Source organism: Acinonyx jubatus, chromosome E3, assembly GCF_027475565.1.
Source record: "Acinonyx jubatus isolate Ajub_Pintada_27869175 chromosome E3, VMU_Ajub_asm_v1.0, whole genome shotgun sequence".
Classification (NCBI taxonomy): Eukaryota; Metazoa; Chordata; class Mammalia; order Carnivora; family Felidae; genus Acinonyx; species Acinonyx jubatus.
Window position 1 is genome coordinate 28,961,819 of NC_069398.1, and position 26,923 is coordinate 28,988,741.

The 26,923-nt window shown below is 46.0% G+C and overlaps 3 protein-coding genes across 13 annotated transcripts in view; 2 read left to right on the forward strand and 1 right to left on the reverse strand.

Moving 5' to 3' along the window:
* Positions 1-1,941: 1,941 nt before the first annotated feature.
* On the forward strand, positions 1,942-3,170 carry PPP1R35 (protein phosphatase 1 regulatory subunit 35). The gene is made up of 4 exons (XM_027042120.2): positions 1,942-2,284; positions 2,365-2,617; positions 2,696-2,832; positions 2,919-3,170. Exons 1-4 carry the CDS (start codon positions 2,048-2,050, stop codon positions 3,090-3,092), a joined length of 801 nt encoding a protein of 266 aa, XP_026897921.1. The 5' UTR covers positions 1,942-2,047; the 3' UTR covers positions 3,093-3,170.
* Positions 3,171-3,988: 818 nt separating this feature from the next.
* Positions 3,989-9,763, reverse strand: MEPCE (methylphosphate capping enzyme). The gene is made up of 4 exons (XM_027042105.2): positions 6,808-9,763; positions 5,019-5,237; positions 4,714-4,840; positions 3,989-4,591 (listed from the first exon to the last, which is right to left on the reverse strand). The coding sequence occupies exons 1-4, from the start codon at positions 8,476-8,478 to the stop codon at positions 4,539-4,541; spliced, it is 2,070 nt and encodes a 689-aa protein (XP_026897906.2). The 5' UTR covers positions 8,479-9,763; the 3' UTR covers positions 3,989-4,538.
* Positions 9,764-9,929: 166 nt separating this feature from the next.
* Positions 9,930-26,923, forward strand: part of ZCWPW1 (zinc finger CW-type and PWWP domain containing 1) — a 31,111-nt gene continuing 14,117 nt past the window's right edge. Inside the window, exons 1-9 of one of the 11 annotated variants that reach the window (XM_053213723.1) lie at positions 9,935-10,434; positions 11,910-11,956; positions 12,982-13,029; positions 16,440-16,498; positions 17,239-17,462; positions 17,884-17,962; positions 18,811-18,898; positions 19,408-19,565; positions 19,747-19,869. In XM_053213723.1, the coding sequence (XP_053069698.1) occupies positions 16,471-16,498; positions 17,239-17,462; positions 17,884-17,962; positions 18,811-18,898; positions 19,408-19,565; positions 19,747-19,869 (700 nt within the window). In that variant the 5' untranslated portion in view covers positions 9,935-10,434; positions 11,910-11,956; positions 12,982-13,029; positions 16,440-16,470. Of the gene's footprint in view, positions 10,435-10,601; positions 10,990-11,909; positions 11,957-12,981; positions 13,067-16,439; positions 16,499-17,238; positions 17,463-17,883; positions 17,963-18,810; positions 18,899-19,407; positions 19,566-19,746; positions 19,870-26,923 lie in introns of those variants that run through there. The other 10 variants (XM_027042109.2, XM_027042108.2, XM_027042106.2 and 7 more) reach the window with 10 other exon arrangements.

Here is a 26,923-nt window from a genome sequence, read left to right on the forward strand (position 1 = left end):
TTGCATGACATCATTGATTTTATATCTCTTTTCTACTAGGTGAAAATCCCAGTTCTGATACTATTAACATAAGTATGTTTTGTCCTACACATTTTTACCTATCTCCCACATGACTACTGAATATAACTTAAGACTTTAGGGCAGGTGTGTTTTTTTTTTTTTTTTTTTTTTTTTTTTTTTAATGGCAGTTAATTTTGTCCTTAGGGTAGATCTTTGGGATGTACAGTTAAATTTATGTGTTTTCAAGTCATTCAGAAAAGTTCCCTTCCGTATTAAGTTAGGCCACCATGTAGAATCACATTTAGGTTCATTTATTTCATTTTACTTTCAACTTTTAGGGATTGATTTTTAAAACATATTTTTTATTTTTTGAGAGAAAGAGAGCATGCATGAGCAGGGGAGGGGCAGAGAGAGATGGGGAGAGAGGATCCAAAGCAGGCTCTGTGCTGACAGTAGAGAGCCGGATGTGGGGCTTGAACTCACTAACTGTTACATCATGACCTGAGCCGGAATCAAGAGTCTGACCTTAAGGGACTGAGCCACCCAGATGCCCCATAGGGACTGATTTTTAAAAATTAATTTTTGTCATATAGCTATGGAAAACATAGGCTTCAAAGTCAAACACACAAAACAAAGTATATCAAAGTCTAGCCTCTTTTGCTTTCATTTTGTTCGCTCCTTCTTACAAAGTTTTTGAGTTATATTTCCACTTAAAAAAAAACGCAGGAATTTACATTTGTACCTCCCCACTCCCTGTCACAAATGAATAGTAGAGGAATTTGTATACTTTCCTGCTGAAGACAGGATAGCCTCTAGTGTTTCACCCCTGAGATCCTCAGAAATATTTTTTTCGTTTTTTTTTTTTAAATGCACGTAGCTATCTATGCCTTCTACCGGATCTTCCACAGCAGTTTTCAGTAAGATAAAGCATGTGAAAACACTCAAACTGCAAAGTGGCAGACAAACGTGCCTGTTGACGGAGTAATAACCCATCTGGGGAGAACCTCAAGAGTCATGAGCCCAACTTAGCACATTTCACACAAGACAAAAGAGGCTCACAGAACTGAGAGGACCTGCCCCAAGGAACACAGGAAACGGGCAAGCAATCCAGTCTCCTGCCCTGCAATCCCCCGAGCCTTTTTTTTTTCTTTTTAAAAACTGTACTCAACATACAGGTAACTATTTTTATTTATTTATTTTTTATTTGAGAGAGAGAGAGACTGTGCGCGAGGAGGGGAGAGGGGCAGAGGGAGAGAGAGAATCTCAAGCAGCTCCACACTCAGCGGAGAGCCCCACCCCTGCTGGATCCCACAACCGTGGGATCATGACCTGGGTCGAAATCAAGAGTGGGTCGCGCCCCTACAGACACCGATTTTAAAGAGACGAATATTTTAGAGAGCCCTCGAAGGGGAAAAAGTCACAAACGGCTGCAAGGCTGAACGAGGCACTTCTTGCCGAGGCAACCATGAACGCCCAGAGTCCCGGGAAGAAGTCGGGTCTGGGGGGTCAGAGAGCTTCTCCCTCACTCATACTGGGAAGCTCCCGTCGCAGTTGGCAGGCGACGAAACACACGGAGATGCTGTGAAGGCACCGAGTAGGGAGGGCCGACGTTGGGGCGCCTGACCGTTTAGTTAAAGCTGTCCCATTTGGCATAAAAGACTTAACACACGCACACTCCGGCTTCGAGCAGAAGTCAGATCAAGACTGCAGGAAAAAGACGCCACATCCAGGTTTCCAAAGAAGAAATGGTCCTCGTGAGGACCCGTAGGGCCTCCACGGGCTCCAGCTCTGAAACTTTGGCTTAGGGGTGGGGCCGAGGTTTTGTGGGCGGAAGCCCTCGGGGAGACAGGGAGGGGAGTAACGGAAATGACGCTTAGAAGCGCCGATGGGGTGGGGCAGGGGCTGGTCTTTCCGCCCTGTTTGGGTAGGGGCAAGCGGTTTCCGGTAGCGGCTTCTGGAAGGGGAGGGGCGGGGGAGAGGGGGCGGTGAGTTTGTGTTCTGTGACCCCCGGCCTCCAGAGACCTTGCACTCTGGTAGCCAGACCAAGATGATGGGCTGTGAGGAGCCAGGGCTGGAATTGGTCGAAGGGGAGGAGGCCGTGGCGGCCCCAGGGCCACCCCCGGAACCGCGCGCCCCGGAGCCCAGAGCCCCAGTTCCCGAGCCTGGCCTGGACTTGAGCCTGAGCCTGAGCCCGCGGTCCGAGACCCCCGAACGGCCGACCTGCAGCCCTGGGCGGCGGAAGGGGCGGGCGGACCGGCGGGGTGGGGCCCGCAAGGGGCGGCAGGTGAGCTGGGGGAAGGCCTGCCCGCCAGCCCACAGACGAGCCCGCGCTCACCTCTTCACCGCCCCACTCTCTGCTCCCAGGTACGCTTTCGCTTGGCACCGCTCTCCCCTGTGCGGTCCGAGCCGCTGCTGGCCGCCGCCGCACCCAGCGAGAAGCTTTCGGCGCCGCAGGACCTGGGGGCGCCCGCGCAGCAGAGCAGCCTGGCATTGAGTCTCGAGTTGCAGGCCGCGCGGGCTGCAGCCGAGGGCCAGTTCGATGCCGCGAAGGCCGTGGAGGAACAGCTGAGAAAGTCGTTCCAGACCCGCTGCGGCCTGGAGGAGAGCGTGGCCGAGGGTGAGAGAGAGACGGCCGGCGGGGCGCGGGAGTGGGGTTGAGAGGCGCCGCTCACCTCCGCTCCCCCTGCGGTCTCAGGGCTGAACGTGCCGCGCTCCAAGCGGCTCTTCCGAGACCTGGTGAGCCTGCAGGTGCCAGAGGAACAGGTTCTGAACGCGGCGCTGAGGGAGAAACTGGCGCTCCTACCACCGCAGGCCCGAGCCCCGCCCCCAAAGGTGAGGGACCTGGGCTTGAGTTTCGGCCTTGTGCCCTCCTCCCCTTCCCGAGTGTAACCTCACTTTGGGCTCCCAATTCCCAACAGGAGCCACCTGGGCCAGGGCCAGACATGACCATCCTTTGTGACCCAGAAACATTATTTTATGAGTCTCCACACCTGACCGTGGACGGTCTGCCTCCTCTGCGTCTCCAACTCCGGCCCCGCCCTTCAGAAGATACCTTCCTCATGCACCGGACACTGAGGCGATGGGAAGCGTAGACGTGAAGGCTCCCGGGATTGCTAGTTCGTATATTTGTGTTAAAACCTTTTTCAGAATAAAGTGGCTTTGCTAACAAATGGGACTCTTCTTGGGAGCCTTAAAATGAGGTCAAGCCTCAGGTTGGAAGCTGTCTGGAAGTCAAGTTTTTGGTCTTTAAGGAACTTGGTAGTGCTAGCAAGTTAACACTGTCCCACCCTCCCCACCCCCTTCAGTCACAGACACTGCATTTGTTCCTTTGCGCTACTTATTTCGGGTCACTTTAACATGTGGGTCTCCGTCTGTAACCCTTTAGGGAGGCCTTCTTCCCTAAAGACTCAAGGAGCCTGCAAGGCAACTAGCCATTCACACCCAGTTATTTAAATTAATTCCTTGCTTCTACCTCTTAGAGCCTTCTCAGCTTGTTTCACCACATCCACGAGAGCTCAATAGTTGTTGAATGAATATTCCAAGTTCCAGAAACAGCTTGACAAGCTGCTAAAGAGCTTCATGTTAAATTGCCTATTCATCTAGTTGCACATTACAAAACAGGTGGGTGGGTAATCCTGGAGCAGGTGGGCAGTCTGGTCCACACTGCCTTTTTTCTAGTTCTACTTCAACTCCACTGTTCATTCTTCCTAAGTTGTAAATTTGCCTCTGTCCAAAGCTCCCACAAAATAATTTTTGTCAATGAGATTTTTTGGGGAGGGGAGATGGCCTCTTTTCTCAATTTCCACTTAAGAATTCACATTATACCCCTTCTTCCAGACTAGAGTTGTGTGTGTGGATGTCACTAGCATTCAACACTCACTGAAAACTCTGTCCTCTTCCTTGAGACTCTATTTGGGCAGAGGAAGCACAGGTTCTACTGGGAAGCACCATCCCTTCCCCACCAACTAGAAAGTGCCAGAAACCAGCGTGGGGGCCACTGCCCTGAACATCAATTTATTGTGCTGTTCTTACATTCCAGACCCAACCCCCTCTCCCAATGGGGGTCAGCAGAGGGAACGATTTTCACAGTACCTGCATGCTTCCCTGCCAAACTTCCCCCTCTTAACCCTCAGTCCATCTATCTGTGGTCCACTGAAACGCAGCTAGGGACAAGGGCTGAGGAGAAATGGGAATCTCCTTTGGAGAACAGAAGGAAGAGGCTAGAGAACTTGATACCCCCCACCTCCCATACCCGAGGAGAACAGGTCAGCAAACAGTCCATGCCATCCAGCCCAGTAAGCTGGGGGGTGGTGGGGAAGGGTGGAGAGGAAGATGTCAGTAACTCCAGCACGGATGGGCTTGCTGCAGAGGTGGAGGGAGGAGGCTGGGGCAGCAACATAGGAGAAGCTTTCTTTGTAGATCCGAGAAAGGAAACGATTTTTGGAGCCAAAAAGGAAAGACCTTGGGGTACTTTCCTTTTCCCCCAGGTCCTTAAGAGCAGTGGGTAGCTTCTTCACACTTTCTGTTCAGGGGGCCACTTAGTGGCTGGGGGAACGGGCCTTGTGGAACAGGTACACAGAACGCTGGAAGCCTGAGGAGAGAGTATGCAATTAGTAGGGGTTGGCAGGACTTCAAGACTCCACAGGGTCTGTAGCTTTCTTTCAGGGCCAGCCTCGACATCCCTCCCCATTCTCACCAATCAGCCAACCTTACCTCTGGAGGTGTTGTGGGGTGTAGCCACAAGCTCATAGCTGGAGAAGCCCACCTCTGGGGAGGTCAGGTAGGAAGTGAACTGCTCTGGCCTCAGCTGGATTCGATAGTAGTTCTTATAGATTGTTTCCTAGGGAAAAGGGCAGGGGACCACTTCAGTTTGCTGGCTTTTCCCTGGCGTGGAATGATGCCCACCCAGGGGGCCTATTCACCTCGTTCAGAAAGTACTTCTCTTTCTGCTTCCTTGAGGTCTTTCTTGTCTCAACTAAAGGAAGGATATCCCAATTTCCACCAAAATCCCAACTCACCGAAAGAGTCTTTCTCTTGCCATAAGATGACCAAGGTTGGGGTTCTAAGACCAGGATGCCCCCAGGACGTAGATGCCGGTAGATCCTGCGAAACATGCGCTTTAGCCCCTCATCTCCCCAATTCAGGTGCACCCACTTGGTGAGGCTGAGGCAGAGCACGACATCATACTCGGGTGTTTGGGCCTCCACCAGCTCATCTCGATCCAGGACATAGTTACCCTGAGGGCAAGAATTGGGAGCAAGGTCAACAGAGGCAATAAAAGAACCACTGCCCCCACACAACCCACCCTGTAGCCTCTAAGACAGAAAGTCCTACAGCCTCACCTTAGCCCTTGGCCACAATCTTCTCTGACACTTGTGAGACTAACTCCCAAATGGTGCCCTCTTTGAGTCTCATTTTCTTTTTTTCTTTTTGTAAAGTTTATTTATTTTGAGAGAGAAAGGGAGAGAGAGAACGAGCAGGGAGGGGCAGAGAGAGAGAGAGGGAGAGAGAGAATCACAAGCAGGTTCTGCACTGCCAGCACAGAGCCCAACACGGGGCTTGAACTCACAAACTGTGAGATCATGACCTGAGCCAAATTCCAGAGTCAGACTTTAACTGACTGAGCCACCCAGGCACCGCCCCCCTCCCCAAGTTTTTTTTTTTTTTCTTTAACTTTAGGTAGGCTTCACATCCAACATGGGGCTTGAACTCACAACCTGGAGACCAAGAGTCCCATGCTGTATCGACTGAGCCAGCTTGGGGGCCCCAAGTCTCATTTTCTTGCTTTCCACCCTCCTGCCCTTTTCTGTTGGTGGTAAGCCAAACATAAAAAAGGAGCCTGAATAATTTTAAACTGAGCAAATTACCCACAAGGTCTCCAAAACTGGTGTGAAACTTCACAGAAAAAACACAGGTTCTCTGGAGACTCCATCCAGTACTTATTCCCACCAAACATTGATCTGGGAGACCACTCAAGTCAGCTGAGTGACTCAACATTGCAAAAGGACCTAACTCAGGTTTGAAAGGGAACCTGTAGTTCCTTCCCTGTAGTTGAAGCTGGCAGAGTTCCAGGCCTGTTTCCTTTCTCTGAGAGAAGTGAAGAGCCCCATCCCTTAGGAAACCTTTTCTAGATGATAAGCTCATCAACACCCTCTGCAAAGTCCATTCTTGCAGGCTTAACCCAACACATTGCCAACTGTTCCTGCAGACGGCCTAACTGGAATGTTTTATGGAGAGCTATGTGCAGTCAGCAGACAGACATTGAAGACACAATACCCCCCTCCTCCTGCAGAGGACTTTGACTCTTCCCCATTCCACCATCTAGGGTCAACATGAGATGATCTAAGGCCAAGACACTTCGGGTCCTGATCACCAACACTCTTCAACCAAATCTGGATCTAAGTCCCTCTCAAAATATTAGTCAGCCACTACCCTCCTCCTCCTCCCACCCCAAGACATTCCATGTCTGACACCTATCCCTTCATGCACCTTCATTCTGTGGGTTGGAGAGCAAACTTTCAGTCTGGATTACAGGCCAGACCGGGAGCAGGGCAAAAGGAGTCAGACCCCATCTTGGGGCCAGCAGTCATGACAAAGGAGCCCAGGTAGAGCCCCCAGCTTTCCAGACTATAGGAAAGTGCCACTCAGCAGAGGCAGTCATAGATTCAGACCCCTCTCTTGATCTGGTTCTCCCAGCAAGGAGTGCATGCAGAAATCCCTCTGGGTCATAACTTTCCTCTGTTTTGTTCCTATTTAATCTCATCTTCACACCTGGCCCCTATCCCAAGAGCCTTCAGACCCCCTTACCGTGACGAAGACAACATTGTTGGGGAAGACTGATGTGTCTGCTCCATCCAAGGGCACTTGGGGTGCAGCAATGGGACCCCGGCTAGCTGTCAGTGAGGCTGGGAAGCAGCTTCTCTTTCGGACGGTTGTGGTCCCTTCCTCACTCTCTGACCCTGGGTCCCCCTCAGAAGTCTGGGGTGGCAGACGCAGCTCCTCTGACAGGTAGTGTCGGATGTTTTGGCGGGCAGAGTGGATGAGCCGGGAATCGATATCCAGGCCCACCATGAGGGATGGGCCCCACTTACAGGCAATGCTCAGGGTCAGGTGGCCCACATTGCAGCCCAGATCTAGGACGTCCCGACCCCGAAACCACTCAGGCTTCAACACTCGCAGGCGCCCATCCTCACAGGAAGGATTGCGGTAACCATAGTACTTGCAATAATTCCCATACTGGAACTTGCACTGTTGCTTTTTGAAGATTGCTGCAGGTAGTGGGTAGAGGTGGTGGTGGTGGCGGCCTCCCCCACTCCCCCGGCCCTTTTCCTTGGGAACCTGGCCTCCACCCCTGGCCCCTGCCTCTGACTTGCTGGAAGTCCTGCGACGTTTGCGATGTCGTGAGGAGGAAGACGGGGGTGCAGAGGTAAGTGAGGCAGCTTGAGGGGCTGAAAGGGAGCCTGAGGGACCCTGTAGGGCAGATGGAAGGGGAGACACGACCTCATCCCTGCAGTTGATGGCTGTGTTGAGTTCATAGGGCTGGGGGGCATCCCGGTTCTGGCCCCTATGCCGCTGCTGCTGCGTGGCGCCCTCCCCATGGAGTGAGGGAGTGAGGGGGGCTGTGGGAAGTACAGAGTGGCTATCATTCCCTCCAGATGCCTGCTGCTGCTGGTGGTGCTGTCCCCGGTGTCTATGCCGCTTCCGACCAGTCTTGAGTGGCGATGCAAGTACTACCTGGGCCTCATCAGTGCAAGTATTGAGACTGAGCGGGTCAGTAATATCTTTGGGGATGAGGATCTCCACTGGATCTCGCCCCTTGGCCGGAAGTGGAGATGACTTAGGGGTCTCTGCATTGAGTGCGCGGCTCACTTCCTCATCCAGGAGACTATTCAGGTTCAGTGGATCAAAGATATTGCCTCCCAGGAGAAAGTTGGAGGGTAACACAGAATCACAGTCCGAATTAACCCGCCTGCGCCTCTTGAAGGCTGGATGTTTGAAGCCTCCACCACCCCCTCCTACATTACAACTATTTCTCCTTTTGCCCCCACCTCCCCCAGGGGGCCGGTGGGGCTGATAGCCATTACGGGGCCGAGGAGGGGCAGGGGGACCCAGTTCTGTTCCGCCCCCTCCCCGTCGCTCCTCCCCGACGTCAGGGGGAGCGGCTCGCCCGTGGGGATCGGACAAGCGGGCCTCCCCGTGCGACTGCGCCTGGGGGCTGTCCCCTCGATGCTGCTGCGACTGGCCTCCCCGAGTGGATGTAGCCCCAGGACTCTCCTTGCCAGCCCCAGAAGCCGGGGCCCCCGCCGAATGAGCGCGCGGGCCCGGCCCACGCTGCGTCCCGCCGCAGAGCTCCCCGGAGGCGGCCTCTCGGTGCGGTTGCACCGTGGGGCCGCCCCCTCCGCCCGACTCATCTTTGAGCGGCGGCGGCGGCGGGGCCGGCACCAGAAACGGCTCCTTCTCCGCCGCCATCTCGATCATTTCCTCCCCTTATTCCGTCCCAGGCGAGGGCAACGAAGAGGGGACTAGGGGGCTTAACCCCCTCCCTAGAGCCCGCTCTCTTCCCCCCTCCCTTCCCCGAGTGCGCGCGCAGCTCTGCTCTTCTCGCCTGGTCTCGCGCCTCCCCCGAAGCGCGCCCCACTCGCCCGCGAGACCAAAACAAGATGCCCGCGAGAACCGAACAACTCGAGGAGTCAACCGCGCGTGCGCCGAGCTCTTTCTCCTCTACCACTATCGCTTCGCCGCGAGCGCGCACTGCTAGAGCGCGTTCCTCTTGCCCCTGAACCACGCATGCGCACTCCGCCACCACCCTGGTTGCGCGCGCATCAGAGTACGAACCAACTTAACGGCTCTGGGAGTTTAAATATAGCCCACCTCAGCCCTCCCCAAAGCCCACCACCCCAAATTGACACCCTACTTCCCTTCGCAGCTATGTCCGTCCCTACTGATATCCTTTGTCTCTGCCGCGCGATCCCACCCACCGTAGGCGGGGGACGGGGAGCTGGTGTGAAAAGGTCTCCTTGACACCCGACCCTTGTTCCTGAGGAATGAGTCTCAGCGGTCTCCGCCCGGCTCTAAACCCAGCAACCTCCCTACCCCGCCTCCTTCCTCCCCCTGGCGGGCAGCGCCTGCGCACACCCTTTGGACTTGCGCGGGTAGAAACAGCACGTGCTGGAGATGACACCCCGCCCTCCACCCTAGAGGCGGGAACTGTTACGTCGCTTCCTCAGATTTGGTTCACGCAAGCGCTTCAGCACGATCAGAAGGGGCGTGGCCAAAAGAGCGGGGCGGACCTCATGAATTATTCATATTTGGTCCCCCCCCACCCCTCCACCCCCGCCTACCTACTTAGAAAGGCTTCCGAGGGAACGGAGGGGTAAACCTAAAAGTAGAGGAAGAGAAGGAGAGGAGCGTACAGACGGCTTTCCTACAAACTGTCCTCAGCGAAATACAATAAGTCATTGTAACTCACCCCCCTGAGAAATATTCTCTGCTGAACTGAAAAAAAAAAAAAAAAAAGGCACTAAAACAGCCGATGTTGTCCAACTTCCTCTTCCCCCGAAACGGCCGAGTCGTTCTCTCGCTCCTCCGCCTTTCCCCAATCGCGATCACCTGAGGACACCACGCCCTCCTTTTCGCCTCCACACTTACAGCCCTGGCACCAACACCCCCTCCCACCACCCAACGCCTGTGTGCGATCCCCCCAGCCCTCGGACTGCGACCCGACGCCCACCACGGCCACCAATAGCAGCACACCCCCTACTACCACCGCCACCTCGCACGCAGGCCTTCCCAAGCACACGGTGTCTTCGTGCAGCCTTATATAAAAACGAGTGTGGGCGGGGAAGAGGGTTGGTCTGCTTTGGGCCCCCTGCCTCGGCCAATGGGGAAGAAGCTATTCGGCGCCCTTTCCACAGGTTGCGCGTTCTCCCTGCCGCCAGGGCTTAGGGAGCGGGTCCTGGTGGCAGAGAAAGCGGGAGAGGCGAGAGTGGGTTTGCGGATAGTCTCAACTAAAATATCAATATAGGGCGTGGAGGAAACTAAAAGTTAGATTAGGAATCAAGAAACGAAAGGAGGAAGGAAAAGGCAGTATGGGACAGACGGAAAAGTTAGTAAACGGAAGATGTGCTTCACGAACGATCAGGCGCTGCTCCTGTCGCCTAAGAAAGTGAGGCCATCGAGGATTATGGGATTTGTAGTTTTACGTGTCATTTGGTTGGAAGATGGCGGAAATGACAGCTGCGCAAACGCAGAAGCAGCTTCAGCTGCGCTTGCGCTTCAGTCCCCGGACCACTCCCCTGGGGTGGGAACGGTGCTTGTGCGTGGCCTCGCGCCTTACCTTGTTGGCGGGAAAACTGAGCCGAGGTTGGGGGGCTTGCAGAACTGCTGCAGTGGCTCACTCTGCTCCTCGTCTTTAGGCCCTCCTTGCTCCAGAAGGTAGCTGGCTCTTCTCTGGTTGTAGATGAAAGGGCTGGGCTCTGCTAGTCCTCTGTCTCCTGAGGAGAAGTTTTGAGGGCGACAACGAACTCTTACCCCTCCTTAGAATCTCCACCCCCCCCCCCCCCCCCGCCCGCAAACCTACCCTCAACAAACCAAAGTAATCCAATATCCTGGAGGGCAAGGACGGAGTGAGCGGGAATGAGGATCCTGGTGCTTCCTCCAGGGGTGGGGGTGCGGGCGCAGGCGGGAAGCTGAGGGAAATAATCTCCTGGGGCGGGGTGTTCTTGAGGTGGAAGAGAAGCTAGAAAGGTACTGTTTTACCCATTGAGGGGAATCAAGGACTTTTGACTCTGGTAACTCCGATATTAATTGCTGCCCTTAAGAGAGAATTGGTGAGAGAAAAGAGGGAAAATGGGGATCACCAAGAGTTCTAACCGCAGGTTTGAAAGGCGGAGTTAGAGTTTCAGACCTTGGCACCCATGTGAGGGGAGATGGAGCGGGGATTTAGGGGTTCCTGGGAATGAGAAAACAACACACAAAGGCGGATGTGAGGTGGGTAAGGGGCACCTGTGGAAGTGTTGCCGTCGGCAGACAGCAAGGTTTAGAATATCAGCACTCAGGAAAGAAAGCCTGTGTTTTGGTGCTTAGTGGCCATATCTTTGTGCTTCCTTGCCCTTTGAACTAATAAGCTTTAGTTCACCATGAATTTATTTTTTAAAGAGCTTATTTATTTTGAGAGAGGGCATGCGTGGGCGCACGTGTGGGGGAGGGGCAGAGAGGGAGAGAGAATCCCAAGCAGGCTTGAGGTGAGGATGGGGAGGTGGGGTGGAGGGTGTTTGAATCTCATGAGCTGTGAGGTCATGACCTAAGCCGAAATCTAGGGAGGGGGGCTTAACTGACTGAGCGACCCAGGCACCCCCCCCTCCCATTAATTTATTGATAGGATTCTGTACAAGGTTTAGTTCAGGTAGTTACCACAGTAAATATCTTGTTATGTTAGGTATGGGTAGTGAAAGTAGCTGGAATCCTGTTTTTACACTCTTGTGAAATCATGCTTGCTGAGGAAGAAAAAAAAGGAAAGGCGGGGGAAGGAAATAAACTCTATGGTTCTTAATGGTGGCATGAGTTGCCTGACCAGCTCAGTTGGTAAGAAGAGTATGAGACCCTTAATGGTGGCATGAAAGTAAGCAGGAGTCCACGTGCCATTGGACATTAATGCCAAAAGGAAATCAGACTCAAAAAAAAATTTTTATGTTTATTTTTGAGAGAGACAGAGCATGAGTGGGGGAAGGGCAGAGAGAGACAGAGATACAGAATCTGAAGCAGGCTCCAGGTTCCAAGCTGTCAGCAACAAGCCTGAGGCAGGGCTCAAAACCCATGAACTTCAAGATCATGAACTAGAGTTGGAAGCCTAACTGACTAAGCCACCCAGGCGCCCAAACATAAAGGAGATTTTAAATATACTTTTCTAGGTTCATGGAGTCTGTGTGGACTGTGTGTCTGAGGACAATTCTAACAGGTTTGCTTTTATTCTCTTCAACCAAGGAGTCCAGGAACAATATAAAGAGGGAATAACTGGGTAGTTAAGAGAGAGAAATTTGTGAACACATTCTAAGTGGGGGGAGGGGGATTAATGGTTTTGGAAAAATATTGACAAGACTGAATTGTTGTTTAGCTAGATCAGTTCTCAAGCTTATTGGTCTCAGAACCCTCTTGTGTTCTTAAAAGTTACAAAGGACTCCAAAGATTGGTTAATAATTGGTTAATAATTGGTTTTATTTATGTTGATATTAACATATTATAATAAACGGGGAAAATTTTAAATTATTTTAAAGTCATAAGTTATAATTAATAGTAAATGGTAATGATATGTTGACCTAAATAACTTTATGGAAAACATATTTTTCCTAAATGAAAGAAAATTTAGTGCAAAGAATGGTGGTGTTTTACAGTTTTGCAAGTCTCTTTCATGTCTGGCTAATAGAAGACAGCTGGATTTTCATCTGTTTCTGATTTCAGTCTGTTATGATATCTTGTTTTGGTTGAAATGTATGAGAAAATCCAGCCTAATACAGATAAGCAGTTGGAACAGGGAGGGGGCCCCCAGGGGTCTTTGGATCACACTTTGAAAACTGCTGAAGGAGATGATTTCAACTTAAAATCACTGATGGCTTTCAAGTGTTCTAAGCGAAAGAAAACTTACTCTTTTTTGGAACACCTCATTCGCCTTACCTTGGTTCCCTTTATTCATTATTTCTAAGTTCTTTTTCTGTTCTTATTCATCCTCCTTTCTTATGTTGAGTGGTGGATCTGACTTATGGAACTTTCTTTTACTTTCATACTTAAAACTTTATTGAATTTTCTCCCTCTCTGTTTCGTTTGAAGTAAAAACAAAAACAAAACCCCTCAAATGTTCTAGAGCCCCCAGTTATTTAGTATCTAGTCAGAATGAAGGTTGGTGGTATTTTGTGTGCTTATTAACTGTCTGGTTTTAAAAATATCTCTCTCTCTTTGTGCTTTGTTTTAATATTCCTTATGTGGAAGGAGAAAATTCATCTGGAACAGAGGACCAGAGACTTGAGTTGTCATAAAGTGAGTGACTCCTGGCTTTTCTTTCTCTATTAACCAGGTTAGAGATTTTCTTTAAAAGTAATGTTCTTCATCACATCCTCCACTCTAGATTAAGGGGAACTATTATGTATCACTGCTTATAGATTTACTTTATTTTGTTAAGGATCCATGATTTTATCCAGTTGGTTGGAGCTCCAGTAACACACTTTGGCCTAGAGAGGTCAGTATAGGTTTAGATAATGATTTGAACCTAAATACTGGAAAATTTTTGCATTTTTAGGTGGATCAAAACACTCTAAGGAATTTGGAATTAAAAAAAAAAATCACTTTTGAAGTGGTAATATAGGCATGTTACAAAATGCTAGAGATATAGAAGGGGGTGTGTTAAAAAGCACCCCCAGCCACCCAGTTCTACTCCCTAGAGGTTAGTGTCTTGTGTATTCTTCCATAGATAGTTTGTGGATAAGTTTAAGCATATTAGGTAGATATACATTTAAAAACATCAAATTTTGTCATTTCAAATACACTAATTTTCATTTTGCTTTTCCCCTTTTAGTATAGCTCATCTTGTAATTTATATTACCTTCATAGGGACTTCTCATGATCTTTTTTAGAATTCTGGAGTCTGGAAGAAAATGTATTTGTCATTTTTGATCAAATTAATATTCATTTTCAGCCTAACTGTATTCAGTTTTTAGCTTCTATTTAGAATTATCAGAAAGAAGACCAATTTGCTGCAGTGTTTCTCCCTCAATATCCCACTTGCCTTTTTTCCTAGAGTAAATAGACTTAGGGGGTTGGTGGTGATGAGTTAAGATGGAAACAGTGAAAAAAATATGTTGCCCTCAATATATAGGAAAGGTAGTTTCTGCAGAACAGCACATCTGAATTATTCACATTTATAGAAGACAAGGAACAAAAAATATCAAAAGATAGTTTGAAAATACATTTAGCCATGCTGTGGACACACTAAGTCAAGCCCCCAGTACCTTTTGAATTCACCTTGGGATCTAGAGAGAGGAACTCTATACCCTGAGCAACCAAATGTTCACTATAATTTGGTCATTTGAAGGTCTTAAATTTTTCACCTTTAAAGGGACATAGATGGATAGATAGATAGATAGATATCTCATATATAAGATCCATTTTATGCTACTTTTGTGTCTGTTTCTAATGGGAGATGATAGAGTTGGAAGACTGAGTTTCAGGTCCAGGGCCTTCAAATTACTCAAAACCAACAGCCAGAAATAAGATCATTGAGAGGAATAGATGTGTTATTAGTAGAATTTAGAGGCAAAAGTCTGGGTTCATCCTGTCTCTACCATGTATTAACACTGAGGCTTTGGGAAAATCACTTAACTGCTTTTTGCCTATTTTTTTGATCTGTAAAAAGGTGAGCTGGCATTTTATGACCTCTGCGGACCCTCCCAGAGGTACAATGCTTGTTATAAAAATAAGAATGGCTTATATGCTTTAAGCCTAAAGAAAACTGGGTAGAAGAGTTATAAGAAGTTTAAGCTGATAAAACAAACATATTTTTCTTCTAATTAGTAGAAATAGTATCAATAGTGGAAGTGTAAACTGGAAAAAAATGTATAAATTATTGCAACTTCACAAGAGGAATCTTGGCACTCTGCTGGGCCACGAATGGCTCATAACTGTGTGAAGACAAATCTCTTCAGCCTTTTGTTTGACTAGATGTCTCCCCATTCCCAACCCTCAGTTGTCTATCACTGTGAAAGGCCTGGTCCTTAAATCCAAAGTATCTGGAAACAGAATTTTCTGTGTATTTCAATGTGTACTTTTAATGTGTGCTTTCCACATGTGCTATAATATAAAAATGGTTGTGAAGCACTGAATTAGACTCTTGGGATATAGCATACCATAGTTAATAGTGTAAACTTTAAAATCAGGAGGGTTCAGGGGCACCTGGGTGGTTCAGTCTGTTAAGTGTCTGACTTCGGCTCAGGTCATGATCTTATGGTTCGTGGGTTCAAGCCCCGCATCAGACTCTGTGCTGACAGCTCAGAGCCTGGAGCCTGCTTCGGATTCTATGTCTCCCTCTCTGACCCTCCCCCTTCATGCTCTGTCTCTCTCTGTCTCAAAAATAAATAAACGTTAAAAAAATTAAAAAAAAAATAAAATCAGGAGGGTTCAAATCCTGAATTACTATTTATCAGTTACCTATTTATTATCTCTAAGTCCCTCTAAGCCTAAATTTCTCCAAGTGTAAAAAAGTACCTATCTCATAGATTTACTGGGAGAATTAAGTGAGATGACATATGTAAAGGATAAAGAATATGGTTGATGCTCAGTAAGTGTCACCTATTATTATTAGTCACGATTTTGATGGTGATAATGAAGCATACTGATGTAGCATAGAACATCTGCAAGTAGATAGATAGTTTCAGGATATAGAGTGGAAAGTATTAGATGCCTATGACTAGCTTCTCTGGGGATGGCTGCTGGTTACCAAATATTTCTGATCCTTGAATAGGGATTGCTAGAATCTAGCACATTGGAAAATTTATTGGACTAGAAGATCTAAGTAAAGATTATAGTGATGTTAAAAAGGGGGTTAAAAAGGGGGTTCTTTATGCATAGGGACCTCTAACGAAGACTAAACAGTTTTGGCTCTCCCAGAAATAGAATTTTGGTTTATAGTCAATCAGGAATCACTTGATCAGCACTATTTAGGTAATCTGCCTAATAGACCCCTATCATCTCCTATAGGAAAGTAGACTTGCAATAGGTAATTTGCTTGTTTGCCTAGTGTAACTTCCTTGTTCCAGCTCCCTTCTGCCTGTAAAAACTCTTTCATTTAAAAAAATTTTTTTTTAAATGTTTATTTTTGAGACAGAGCATGAGCGGGGGAAGGGCAGAAAGAGAGGGAGACACAGAATCTGAAGCAGGCTCCAGGCTCTAAGCTGTGAGCACAGGGCCCAATATGGGGCTCTAACCCACAAACCACGAGATCATGACCTGAGCCGAAGTTGGATGCTTAACCGACTGAGCCACCCAGGTGCCCCTAAAAGTCTTTCATTTTGTACAGCTCCTCAGAGTTCTTTCTGTCTGTTAGGTCAGATGCTTCCCAATTCATGAATCACTGAATGAAGCCAATAAGATCTTCAACATTTACTCAGTGAATTTTTTTTAACACATCACTACCACTACTGACAAGTGCCGACCTTACATTGGACATGACTTTAGGCACTTAAAACATGAAGGAATGTTGCTAATCTTTAAAACAGTAACTCTCATTATCCCCTGGCATGTGATTGGCACTGCTGAGGAGGTAAAAGTACAAGAGGGCAGAAAATGTAGTACAGCAGTCCCAGGTAAAGATCCTAAGCCCAACAAGATAGAGAGAGAAGAAAGTTTAAAATCAAGTTCAATCAAAGTCACAGCAGTTAATTTCTTTTTTCTAACAGAGGCACAAAGAAAGTGTAGCTTCTGAGCTAAATGATGGCAACGTTGCAGAGTAAAGAAGGTGAGTCAAGGATGAGGGAGATTCATTTTTTTGTACATTTCCCTCATTTTTTCCTTCTTTCTCAGTCCCTGGTAATGTAGATACACTTCCCACCAAAGGGAAGCTCAGTCTATATATATTTGGTATACACTTTGTTAAAGTTACTACTTTTCTAGAAACTTTGAGTGAAATATATACAACTTAGAAGCAGTCTAGCTCAAGAAATATATAAACTCATAGGGAGACAAAAGACATTTAAATATTTATAATACAAACTCGAATGTGATAAATGCCAGCAGAGAAGTATTAAATGTTATGGAAGCTCAGAAGAAAGAGATACTGTTTATACCTGGGAGGATCAGTGTAATTTTCATTGCACTAGTTTTTTTTTTCTTTCAACTTCCTGATTTCCTGTAAAATTTTCTTTAAAGTTAAATGAACAAATTTTTAAAATTTCACATTTGAATAATTCAGCTTTCTGTATGTTTATATTTGTCACCTTTTAATTACTCAGTAGTTTGTAAACTTGGCTGAATAATCTAGGTGGCCTTGCAAAATGACAGATTCCTCAGCCTCACTCCCAACTGTTTATTTAGAATTTAAGGGGTGGGGTGGGGTGGGAAAGGAGAGGCCTAGTAATCTGATTTTGTTAAAAGCTCTCTTCAGGTAATTCTGATATGGCCAGTCAATGGGCAGTGCAGACATTTTCTGTGCTAGACTCTATGTTTCATAAATCCATTTGATGATCAAATTTCTTTCAGAACATGGGAAGGGGTCAAAGAAAACCTTCGCCCCACCTGTACAAAAAATGCATAGCCTGATGTGCTATAGCCCTAACTCACCCAAGGAGGAGACCCTGGGGATCAGTTCCTCAAAGGACAGGTTAGAGAAGAAGGAGGAGAAAGCAACCACAGAAAATGGTCCAAGCAGTGGCCAGGAGAAAAAAGGAAAGGCTAAAGACAAGCAAGCAGAGAAGAAAGCAAAGGTATCAGTCTCATTGATGGGTTCTAGTGGGACAGTTTCTTCTAGACATCCAGTCTAGACAGTCTTTTCATGTAGGGGAACTTTACCCTGTACTTTTAAGTTTTTTTATTCCTTTCTTGGGGGTTCTATTTTCTTAAAGAGGTGAAAAATGTTTTGAAGAAAGCCTTTAGCTGGAAATAATAGGTGGGTAGGGATTGAGGTGGAATGGAGGTGAAAGTAAATGGTGGTCAGAGGCTTTATAAAATTTTCCTTTTCTTTGACTCCTTTATTCCCGGGAAATCTGAGACAGAGTTTATAGAATCCTTAGGGACAATACCTTCATGCTCTCAGCCTTGTGAACTTACTGGCTGATCTAAAGGCTGGTCAGAGAGGAGACCTGGGAAAAGATGAATGGTTTTCCTTCTCTGCCCTTATCTCTGCAGGAAAAATTAAGTCTCACCAATGCAGAATTTGAGGAGATTGTCCAGATTGTGCTACGGAAGTCCCTCCAGGAGTGTTTGGGTATGGCTTATAGTGAGAGAAAGAGTTTCAGTTAGACAAACTGTTATCTGAAGGGGTAGAGTAAATTGACAGCTTTTCTCCTTCCCTCCAGTTTCCTATAAGTAAGGAAATATTAGATGGCTTTGAAATATTTTTAAATATTTCATCTATCAACAGGACTATAGCTAAACTACCTTACGGGGTACAGACTTCTAGAAAAATAGATTAAGTTGAAATAGATTACGTTGACTTCAGAATATAAATATAGTCTCAGATAGTTTTTTTAAGTGTAACTTAAATTCACTTTCACATGTTTACAATCTACTTAGAAAAGATAAATTGTATTTACTAGATTTGAAGAACTTAGTTTCCATCTACCCTTGTGTATTTGTTTCCAATACTGTTTTAACATATGCTCAGGGATTTGATTTTTGGAATAAAGAACTCTACAGTGTACACCCTGAGGATTTTGCCATATGTCCTGAGGCTAAGGAGAATAGTCTGATGTTTTCAGCTATTCTTAGGTGTACTTCTATTCCAAGAGAAAGTTTGAGGAACAAATGGTCTAAAACACATTACATAAGATTTCTTTTATGTACACAAAATAAAATTGACATTACTTGGCTATCCTGGAGCAAGGCGGATCAATCTGGAAAGACTTGCCAAAAGATACAGATTTGTAGTTTTTCCTGAGAATTTTAAGGCTTAAAGGTCTATTATCGGACAAAACTCCAAAGATGGACTCTTCTAGGCATCATTTTAACGGAAGGTTGCAGTTTGGAAATAATGGAGTCATTATTTTCTTTAATTGCTTCTCTGCTTATAGTATTTTGTTTTGGGAGAGATGGGATCTAGCCTTGATTTTTCAGAGACTTCCTGTGCCCAGCCCATAAGACGTACCCAATTAGACAAGGAACCAGGAATTGCTTCTTCTACTGATAATGATAATGCTGATGGGTAAGTTTATCCCAGTGAGGCAAGTTGATCACAGGGTAGATTTAGCATTGGTAAATGGTTGTCTATCTAGTCATTTTCTTTATATTTTATTTTATTTTTGAGAGAGAAAGAGATAGCGTGAGCAGGGGAGGGGCAGAGGGAGAGGGAGACACAGAATCTGAAGCAGGCTCCAGGCTCTGAACTGTCAGCACAGAGCTGGATGCGGGGCCCAATCCCACAAGCCATGAGATCATGACCTGAGGTGAAGTAAGACACTTAACTGACAGCCACCCAGGTGATCCAAGTCTATCTAGTCATTTTCGTATCTCTATGGATTTCTCTCAGCTCAGGACAGATACCTGTTTGAACTGGGAAGAGTAGGCAGATAGATGGGTAAGATGGCCTCTGGAGGCTGTGGAGAGCCTAGGATTTTTCTATACTCCTGACTTTTATCCTTGGGTTTTTTCAAACAAAGGTATGACAAATGGCTCCTTTTTGCCTTTTCATTAAAAAGAAAATCTTATTTTCAGAGAGAAGGTAATGGTACCTCATATTCTAGAGATTTCAGCCACTAAGGAAGCTGGAGTGACCTCTGTGATAGAGACACCTAAGCCAGGGCAGCCAGATCCTCCACCTTCTGAGAAGAAATTCAATAGATTTTCCTTAAACAAAGGAAAGAAAGGAGCCCGTAAGTATAGTCAGATATACTTTGACATCTGGCTCAAGTACTTATTCCACAAAATTAGGGAATGGGACAGTGGGCAGGCTGAAAATTTTCAACCCAGGTCTTGAAACTATTAGATTATGATCCTTCTTCCTTATTTCACTGGCCCTCACTATCTATAGAGTGTTTTGTTTTATCTTCCCAGAAGATGAGAAAATGGAGAAAGCCCAAAGTGGACGTGAGCCCAGACAGAAAGCTCAACTGAAAAAAACAGTTCAAAATCATTCTCAGATCAGAAACCAACAAAAAGGAGAAGGCAGTGGTTTTGGTGAGTTCAGCATGATTTGGAAAACCTACCTGGGCTTGAAAATTGGAGATGGAGGACAGAGGCAAGGGTTAGGTTGCTAGAGGAAATTCTGCAAACACAATAATTTATCTCTCACAGCTACTTGTAAGAGATACGCTGCTGTGGAAGAGAAGGCTTTCATTTATTCAGTTATTTAGTCATATAATCCATAGTTGTTGGATGCCTACTGTGTACCAGGCATTTTAGGATGTGCTGAGTAAATGTAGAATAAATTAATATATGCCTGTTGGAAGGGAAATAGGCTTGTGAGGAAGGCAAAAAAGAAAGCTACAAGGTGGGAGTAGATTTGAAAAAGTCTCCAAGAAAAGATACTACTTTTTTCTTTTTTGATTTAACTTTATTTTTTATTTTTTAAAATTTATATCCAAATTAGTATATAGTGAAGCAACAAGAAAAGATAGTACTTGAGCCATGTGTTGGAAGTATCATTTAGTAGGGTGAACTGAGGTGGGGATGAAGGTCAGAGTGATATTTATTGGCAAAGTTATGGAGGAGAGCTAATGATTGTAGCTTTTAGGTACCTTGCGGGGGATAGAATGTTGTAGGGGGAGATAAGGTTATAGGTATGCAAGGGCCAGATCATAAAAGGCCTTACATGCCAGGCTAAGGAATTTGAATTTTATTTTAAAGTTAAAGAGGAACCATTGGCCTCTTTAGGGGAAAGTTGGTAAGATTTGTATTTTAGAAAGCTCACTGTGCCACTGGCATGGGAGATGGATTAGTGGGAGCATGACTAGACCACAGAAATAGTGATCTAAACAAGGAAGATAGGCAGTAGCAGTGAAGAGGAAGAGACACATTTGAGATCTTTAGGAGGAAAGATCAGTATGATATGGTTACCAGTGGGATCTGAGGATGATCCTGTTTTCTGACCTAAGTGCTTGAAAGAACCATTATTTGAAATGGAGAATATAGAAGAAAGAGCACATTTTCAGACAGTGAATTAGCTTTGGACAAGTTAGAGGGTCTGTGATGAGCTTTTGCATCTAAGAAAGAGGTCTGGGCTGGAAATACAGGTTTGGGAATCATCTGCATCAGTAAGAATGGATGAAATTTTCTAAGAGGAGGGTGTGGAGTGCAAAGAGAAGAGCAATGAATAGAAAACCCATAATGTTTAGGGGGAACATAATGTTTAGGGTTAAGCAGAGGAAGAGCTGCACAGGAAGAAAACTAAGAACTAAGAGAAAACTCAGAAAGGTAGAATCTAGGAGAGTATGGCATCACAGATGCCAGGGGAGGAGAGAATGTCAAGAAAGAGGGAGTGTTTAGCCTTGTGCTGCTACAGAGACATCAAAGAGGATAAAAATTTGAAAATGCTCAACGATATTACAGGTAGGAAGTCATGAAAAGTCAGAAAGACGGGACACAGAATTTGAAGCAGGCTCCAATCTCTGAAGTGTCAGCACAGAGCCTGATGCAGGGCTTGAACTCACAAACGGCAAGATCGTGACCTGAGCTGAAGTCAGATGCTTAACCAACTGAGCCACCCAGGCGCCCCTAATTTATTTTATATTTTAATGTTTATTTATTTTTGAGAGAGATTGAGTGAGGGAGGGGCAGAGAGAAAGGGGGACAGAGGATCCGAAGCGGGCTCTGCGCTGACAGCTGAGAATCTGATGCGGGGCTCAAAGTCACGAACCGTGAGATCATGGCCTGAGCCAAAGTCAGATGCTTAACCACTTAACCGACTGAGCTACCCAGGTACCCCTTTAAGCTTTCTTTAAAAAAAAAAAAAGAGACTTGGCCTGTGTGTTATGAGCATATGAATAAGTTGAGGGAAAATTATTTATAAAGGAGGAGAGAGTGAAGGGAATGAGAAGAGAGCCAGAGGGTTTATTCTTACTCAGAAAGGACACCTTAGCCTTTGACATTGGATGGAGGGCAGATAAACATGGATATAGATTTATTTATTCTTTTAACAATAGTTATTAATGCCTTATGTTCTATTCCAGGCATTGTGCTAGGTACTGGAAATATAGTGGTGAAAAAAATAGATAATCCTTTCTTTCATAGAATTTACCATTTTAGTGTTTCAGGTGATAAACAAATATAGAAAATAACCATGGTAATATGGGGAAATTTTAAAGTGTTTTTCTTTTAAATTTTATTTATTTTGAGAGAGAGAGAGGGGGAGAGAGAATCCCAAGCAGAGAATCTCTGTACTACCAGCACAGAGCTCAAACTCACAGTGAGATCATGACCTGAGCCAAAACCAAGAATTGGATGCTTAATTGACTGAGTCACCCAGCTGCCCCAGTATTGGGAAATTTTAAAATGAGAAATAAAATATATTAGACAATATGTTAGTAAGTTTAAAATTTTGAAAATAAATACACTTAACAATCTGGGGGGAAACAGGCTTGCACCAAAAACAGGCTTGTGCATACTTGAAAGAAAACTCTAGGAAGACTATGTAGACATCACACAAGATAGTCCAAGGCAATAAACTACTTTGTGTGTTATAATAACATGGTAACATAAGGAGCCAGAGATGTACGTCTAATTTGGGAAGTTGGGCAGCCTGGGTGATGCCATTCCATCTCTTGCACCTCTTGGTATGAGGGCAAGGATTGGATTTTTCACTGGGAGATGGAAAGTCCACTCCTTTGGCAGTGCTTGTTGAGTCGAATTGTGATTGTCGTGAATGTGTAAGCCTCTTGCTATAAATGAACCACTCTTCCTGTTTCTTACAGTTGTCAGGGAGAGATGAGTCCTCCCACAGTAGGAAATAGAAGGGGCGGTATCTGATAAATACAATCCGTTTGGGTGAAGTGAAGGAAAAGAATGGAATGTCATGGCAGGAAATAACAGAGACCTAATCAAGATTGGGCCAGTCAGGGAACACACTTGTAAGGAAATGACATTTAAGCTGAAATCTGAAGGAGGAGTAGGATGCGGAGAAAGAATTTAGGGAAGGTGCAGTTTGGCATATTCCAGGTTTTGAAAGGAAGCCAGTATGATTGGAGTTCAGAGACCAAGGGGAAGTAAGGCAAGAAAGTGGCTCCGGATTAATGTACAAAGTAAGAATTTTAAGTGCATTGGGAGCCACTGATGAGGTGTTTTTTTTTTTTTTTAATGTTTATTCATTTTTTAGAGAGAGAGAGAGTGAGTAGGGGAGGGGCAGGGAGAGAGGGGACAGAGGATACAAAGCAGGCACTGTGCTGATAGCGGCAAGCCTGGTGCGGGGGTCAAACTCACAGACCATGACCTGAGCTGAAGCTGGACACTTAACCAACTAAACCACCCAGGTGCTCCGAGTGGGGCTGACATCATCAAATTAATGTTCTAAAAGACTCCCTTTGTGATTAATTGAAAAATGAAGTATGTAGTGACAAGAGTAGACAAGTGAGTCCTAGGATTAGAGACTTTGGTGGCTTAGATGAGGATGTTGAAAGTGGAAACAGAAGTGGATGGTTTTAAGATATGTTTTGTATGTAAACTTGTCAGAACTTGGTAATGAATTGGATGTGGGGGGAGGTGAGAGAGAGGCAAGAATATGTTAAGATGATCAGTTTCTGGCTTGAGCAGTTACTTGAGAGGGGTGAGGAAAAGTAGAGAAAGAACGAATTTGTGAGATAAGATCAAGCACTTGGGTTTGGGCCCATTAGGTTTGAGCTCTTTGTGACACATCCAAATGGTGATTTCAAAGAGTAAAGTGGCTGTAGGAATCTGGAACTCAGAACAAAAGCTAGATGCATCATTCATCTGTATGTGGTCAGACATGAAGATGGGTTTCAAACCTATAGGAGTGGGTGAGTTTGCTTCAGGAAAAGTATAGCATGGGGAACTAAGGCCCTGACTGGGCTTTGGAACCCCAGGGTTTAGAGACGGAATGGAGAATGAGGAGGGAGCTGCCAGAAAAATGGGGGGAGCGGGGAAATGAAGAAGGGGGAGATCATAGAACCCAAGGAAACTGGTGTCAACTGAAATACTCGTAGTTTGTCTGTGACATCAGTTTTCATTATCATAGAACTGCGTCATGAGCCTCAAGCAGTTTTCTGGAGCACATCATCCTCTCTTCTAAGTTGTTTGAGGGGAAACTTTATTTTATTTATGTTTATTTCTTTATTTTGGGAGAGAGAGAGTGTGTGTACGTGCAGGAGTGCAGAGGAGAGGCAGAGAGAGAGGGAGAGAGAGAATCCCAAGCAGACTCCGATTAGTGCAGAGCAGGAGGTGGGGCTCAATGTCATGAACCATGAGATCATGACCTGAGCAGAAATCAAGAGTCTGACGCTTAACCGACTGAGCCACCCAGGAGCCCATGAAAGGAAACTTTAAAGAATTGTGTGTTCTTTTATTGGAAATTTTATCTCAAGCCACAAATCCTTAGTTCTACCTCATTAGGATTCATTTTTCCTATTCATTTTCTCAGGAATATTCATTCTTTTCACAACCAACCATTTATTTTATTGATCTGTGTTTACTTTTATGGTCTCTGGCCCCTTTTCCCACTCTTTTTTTCTAGTCTTGGTAGATCACTTCTATAAACATCAAAAACAGTTACTGGGAGCTGTTTTTTGTTTTGTTTTGTTTTGTTTTGGACAGTGTTGTTTTGCTTTTAAGTATACAAAGTTTCCAGACTTATATTTATCATATCAAAGATACAAGATGCCAGCCTGTAGTGACCAGAAGAAAACCAGGTAGGGAGCCAGTACAGAAGCTTCCAGTGGACCTGGGCCAGTTTGGCCAGTGAGAGTCCTGCTGCCACTTGTCTGTCCATTGGTCCAGAGGCAGGGCTGGTGGGTGGCTTGGTGGCCGCCCTCACAGGAGGCCTGTGCATGAGTCAGGTCCGTGGGGGCTCTCTTGGGTAGCCCAGCGCATTAGCTTCCAACTCTGAATCATAGTATTTCTGTCTTGGTCCTTGATCAACTTTCTCTGGTTGCTGAGGCAGAAGGTACAGATTTGTTTGGGCTGGATGTTCTTGCCATCTCGGGTTGGGGCAGCAGCGTGGAAGAAGGCAGGCCTGGAGTGACACAGTTGGCTGCCGGTTGCTGCAGGCCTCGCTTATGAGCAGCCTGGGAGGTGTGGGTCTCCGTGGCCCCCAGTGGCAGCTGTGGTGCTGCACGCATGTATGCATCCCGGGCTGGGCAGCTGTCTTTTCAGACTAATGTATCACTCTCAACCGGTACTTTTTTTTTCAAAATAAAGTAATTCAAAACCTTAAATATGAGATACTTTGAAAGGACCCAAATGTAAGTCAGCTGCTTCTCTGAAGGATGATTTCAGTGGAATGGAGGGCATCCCTTATGTTCAGGCATTTAAGGTAAAACTTGACAGCGGGAGAATGAACTTACGTGGAGAAACATGTTGGTTGGTGTTGTTAATTATGATCCTAGGGTGTATACCTATGTGCATGGTTATGCTCTGCTTCTTTAGCAATGCTCAGTTTCTATGAATGTAGGCACAGACAAGGTAGCATGTGTTCATTCTGGGTTGTGTTTGCCCAGCTGAGTGGGAGAAAAAGTGGAGGGCAAGAGAGTTGAAGATGTCTGCACTAGAATCTAAGGAGTCAAACCTGAGTAAGAACAGAGTGAAGAAAGGAGGTTGCCACTAGATTGGCAGGAAGTTAGAGGCCAGTAGATTGGTGACCTGGGTAAAGTGAAAGTCGCTATAAGGGTCTTTGAGCAAGTGAGATGGGAAACCATGCATTTTCATCAGAGAGGAATGTTTGGATCAGTGCTTCAGGGGAGTGTATGGTTTCTAAGGATGAGTGGATGGGGCATGCAGGAGGGGGAGTGCACCACTGAAGTGGAGTGCGTTACTGAGGTGGCATAGAGGAAAAGGTCAAGGAACTCAGAGAATGGGGTGCTTTTTGAGTTACTCCTATGAAAACAGTGGCTGTCTGGAATGAGGGCAGGAGGTGGAAGGAGGAGGAGAAGGCTGAACCAGATGCCAGCATCTTTCCAAGGGAGATGAGAGGGTGACATAGTCCCATGGCATAGATCTCAAGGGAGGGAGGGTTTTTATGGGAAGGATAGTAAAGGTCTGGAAGTGGTGATGAGGAGTAAGGATGATGTTGACCCCACTCTCTGGCCTGGGGTGTGTGAGAGGGAACAGACTCCACTTAGAGAGCTGTGGGTGGGGTGGAGTTGGGCAGGGGCAGTGTCATCGGTGCATCACCAGGTTTCAAAAAGGAGGTGGATGTTCAGAAAAGTTGAAGATATGTGGACTTTTTGTTGCTCTTGTCTAGAATTCCAAAGAACATAGTGGAAAGGTTTGGGATGGAGAGAGGGGAGGCTGTGAGGAAAATTGGGTCAACTTAGAAGATGTTGGTGGGGATAATGGTTTGGAAGGTAATAGATAAAAGGAATGCTTGGCCTTTGATCAAGGCCTGAAGTAAATAGTTGATTGAGTTGATAGACTTATCTCTGTCTTTTGGAGGAGGGTAATCTCAGGACTGTTGGTTCCAAAGACTGCTACCAATCACTGCAGTGATTTGGTGACAGGTAAATCAGTTGAGATTCAGATAGTAACTCTGGATGTTGTACACGAAAGATGCTGGTTAGCCCTTCAAAAGAACTTTCCAGTAGTGACAGGCCAGTGGAGAACGAGGCACGAGCCAGAAAGGTGCCAGCCAACCTTTTCAAGAACTGTTAATACATTGGGGTGCGAGGGTGGCACAGTTAAGTATCCAATTCTTGGTTTCAGCTCAGGTCATGACCTCATGGTTTGTGGGTTTGAGCCTTGCATCGGACTCTATGCTGGCAGCACAGTGTCTGCTTAGAATTCTCTGTCTCCCTCTCTCTCTGCCCCTCCCCTGCTCACTCTCTCTCAATAAAAAAACAAACAAACAAGCAAACAAACAAACATTAAAAAAAAGAACTGTCAATATGGGAAACACTTGCTTTTTCTCCTGGGGGGAAGGAGAGATGATAGTATGGTATAGGAGAAAGATTGAGATGTGAGACCTGGGATCCAAGTTCAGCTCTGCCACTGTGTTAGATTGATCTTCAGCAAGTCAATTATCTTCTCTGAGCTTAGTTTTCCCACTTATAAATCTAGGATTAGACTATTT

Coding starts and splice junctions, on each gene's coding strand:
- PPP1R35 (XM_027042120.2), top strand. CDS start 2,048: ATGATGGGCTGTGAGGAGCCAGGGCTGGAATTGGTCGAAGGGGAGGAG. Junction 2,285..2,364: donor GGGCCCGCAAGGGGCGGCAG/GTGAGCTGGGGG, acceptor CTCTGCTCCCAG/GTACGCTTTCGCTTGGCACC. Junction 2,833..2,918: donor CCCGAGCCCCGCCCCCAAAG/GTGAGGGACCTG, acceptor AATTCCCAACAG/GAGCCACCTGGGCCAGGGCC.
- MEPCE (XM_027042105.2), bottom strand. CDS start 8,478: ATGATCGAGATGGCGGCGGAGAAGGAGCCGTTTCTGGTGCCGGCCCCG. Junction 4,841..5,018: donor GCAAGAGAAAGACTCTTTCG/GTGAGTTGGGAT, acceptor CCTTTTCCCTAG/GAAACAATCTATAAGAACTA. Junction 4,592..4,713: donor ACCCCACAACACCTCCAGAG/GTAAGGTTGGCT, acceptor CTCTCTCCTCAG/GCTTCCAGCGTTCTGTGTAC.